This window comes from Pteropus vampyrus, unplaced genomic scaffold (assembly GCF_000151845.1).
Source record: "Pteropus vampyrus isolate Shadow unplaced genomic scaffold, Pvam_2.0 Scaffold90, whole genome shotgun sequence".
Lineage (NCBI taxonomy): Eukaryota > Metazoa > Chordata > Mammalia > Chiroptera > Pteropodidae > Pteropus > Pteropus vampyrus.
This window is the reverse complement of record NW_011888871.1, coordinates 2,726,276-2,729,010: the sequence shown is the minus strand read 5'-3', so window position 1 is coordinate 2,729,010 and position 2,735 is coordinate 2,726,276. Positions and strand designations below refer to the sequence as shown.

At 50.1% G+C, this 2,735-nt stretch overlaps 1 protein-coding gene across 1 annotated transcript in view; it reads right to left on the bottom strand.

Annotated features, from left to right (window-relative positions):
• LOC111728752 (small integral membrane protein 10-like protein 2A) overlaps nt 1–2,735 on the bottom strand; it is a 28,576-nt gene that overhangs the window by 8,651 nt on the left and 17,190 nt on the right. The window contains exon 2 of the mRNA XM_011363847.2: nt 2,535–2,732. Coding sequence (XP_011362149.2) covers nt 2,535–2,732 — 198 coding nt within the window. The remainder of the gene's footprint in view (nt 1–2,534; nt 2,733–2,735) is intronic.

The window sequence follows — 2,735 nt, the reverse complement described above, 5'->3', positions numbered from 1 at the left end:
AACGCGCAGGGGAGCTGAAAGCAGCAGATGTAAAGAGACACGGCATTCCCACCCTGTCCCCTCCAGCACGTGAAATGGCTGCTGTTGCACTTGATCAAGCCCGAGATCGAACCTAACATCCTCACACAGTTCAGACAGCCCTCTCACAAGGTACCTGATGATCGCCTTACCTGTGTCTGCCACCCTACTCACCCCTGACCTGACTGCTATCCAAGCATTCAGCTCCCGAGTCTCCACAGCTGTGCTGTACTTGGGCCATTGCTTGGCACCAAGTCCACCGAGTCATCCACTCTGGGCTGTTGGGACTCATGCACCTAGCTCTCCTGACTGCCCACACCACAGTGACAGAGCCGACTTCTCTCTGTCATTACAGAGCGGATTCCCTGTTACGAAATTTGTATTTGAATAACCTTTCCAGAGATTATCTCACTGTCCTACAAACAACTGCGAGATCTGGAATCCTTTATTCCTTATTGCATATGAAACAAACAAGCCCACGGCACCCTCGCAATGAAGAGAGCAGGTGCAAGATCATATCCGTATGGTGACCACAAAAGTCCTCTCTGAGGTAAGAACTGAGGTGGGAGAATGTACATTCAGAGCATTCACAGCCAAGGGACAGCACATGAGCTGGAAAGGGCCGCACGTGCAAATGCCCAGAGGCAGGTCGGGGCTTGGTGCACACAGAAAACCGCGAGAAAGAGTGAGCAAGGAGCAAGCCAAGTGAGCGGTTAGAAAGGTGAAGGGAAGTCAGATTTTCAGGGTAAAAATATGTGAACTACACTGTGTGCAGTGGGAAGTTTTGTTTTGGGTGAGGAATGACATGATCTGATTTACGTTTTAAAAAACTTCTCTAACTGCTCGGTGGAGGATAGATAGAGGCTACTTGCAATAGTCCGGGCAAGTGATTATGGTAGCCTGGACTAAGGGGGTGATCGTAAATATAAGTGGACATACGAGAAAGGTGATTTTTTTAATGGTACAAAACTGATTTGCAACATTATATACTATGTTTTCTCTTACATTCTTGTGATTTCATAAATGACTGCAAATTACTAATGTAACCCTAGAACAAGAGTTTCCGAAGCAGGAGGTTGGGGGTCAAACACAGCCTGTGAACAAATTTTGTTTTGCCCAAAAAGTTTATTTTTTTTAATTTGTGTTAATTTGATATCTGGAAATCAGAATTTCCAATTTTCCTTGGAAATCACTAGATCTGGCAAACAACAGTCAGCTAGTGGCAGCTGGCCAGACAGAGCACAGGCTTTCTGGTATCCCAGTGCCCACGCCCCGCACCCTTTACTCAATCATAGCACCTGCTGGAAAGATACCCGAGTTGTCCGCTCTTCTAGTCTGGCACCACTTAAGGATGCCATGAGTCCTTGCTCACAAAAAAAAAAAATCTCAACTTGGACCTTGAAGCAGAGACCCATGAAGCAGAGACCCAAGTTCATCTCATTTGCTCTTAACACACTTTTGATCAACAGTTGGTTTTTAAATTGTATGTGGCCTGCCATCACCAGTGACAGGCACCCAACACCTGAAGGTCCAGGCACGGGGACAATTCCATTTTGATGCAACCAAACCAGAAGAAAAAAGACAAAACCTGCCTGGTCTCAACACTGCCTGGTCCTACTGCTCAGGCTTCCTCTTTTTGCATACGAAAGAGCAACACAAGCACTGTTAAGACTGTAAACCCCCAGAGGGCAGGGACCTGTCCCTTCTCCATCACAGAGCCTGTGCCAAGCACTCTGCAGGCACTCCAAGATAGGTAAATGGAATCCAAGAGGAGCTTGGCACTTGGTCATCTACGACACATTTGGAAAGGAATAATTCTCAATCTGACGACTTTCCGTTCCACTAGAAAAACGAATCTGTAGTTCAAGGGATGTAGAAACGTCAGTCATTTATAATGGTAATCTCCAGGGAGCTCTGTGCACGCGCGCACTTCTACTATTTCATATCAGAATTGTTTTTGGCCTCCGAACCTTTCCATCTCTACCTAGTCCACCTCATTTTCCCTCATCTTCACCCCCACCCCACTTCAACCCGGACCAGGATAAATAAGATTCATCTATCAGAACATTAGTTAACAATAATGAACCCATTTTAAGTTTCAATAATTTTTTGCGAAGCTTTGTAAACTTCGGGACCTAGGAAAGTCAACCACAGAGCCACCACCGCCCAAGCCCAGTCTGTAATTTTCTGGGCAACATTTCCTTTCCACGGCCATTACCCACCCGTCTCTCCGCGGACCCCTGCCCCGGCAGTAGGCCCTCAGCCAAGGCAAGACGCTCCACGCCGCCCCCACTACCCCAGCCTTGTTTGCTAAACGGGAACAACAATAACCTCAACGGGCTTTTCCCCGTGGGGCTGCAGGAGAAATGCACGGTGCTTGGCAAACACTCAGCATCCAGCTTGGCAGCTCGTGACAGCATCTTCATCGTCCGGGGAGGGGTGGGCCGGGCCGCGCCGGGCGGACCGCACTCGGGGAGGGTCGGGGGAGAGGGGCCAGGCGGGCGCGGCTCACCCACCTGCAGGCGGACGTTGAGCATCATGGAAGCCACGATGTACAGGTAGGGGAAGTTGATGCGCAGCCGCCAGGCCAGGTCGAAGAAGATGAGCAGCGTGCGGGTCAGCCCCTTGCAGAAGACCCCATAGGAGCGGGCGGCGGCCGAGCGCGAGAGCCGGAGAGCCAGGCCCGAGAGAGCCGCCGCCATATAGACCCGCGCCCG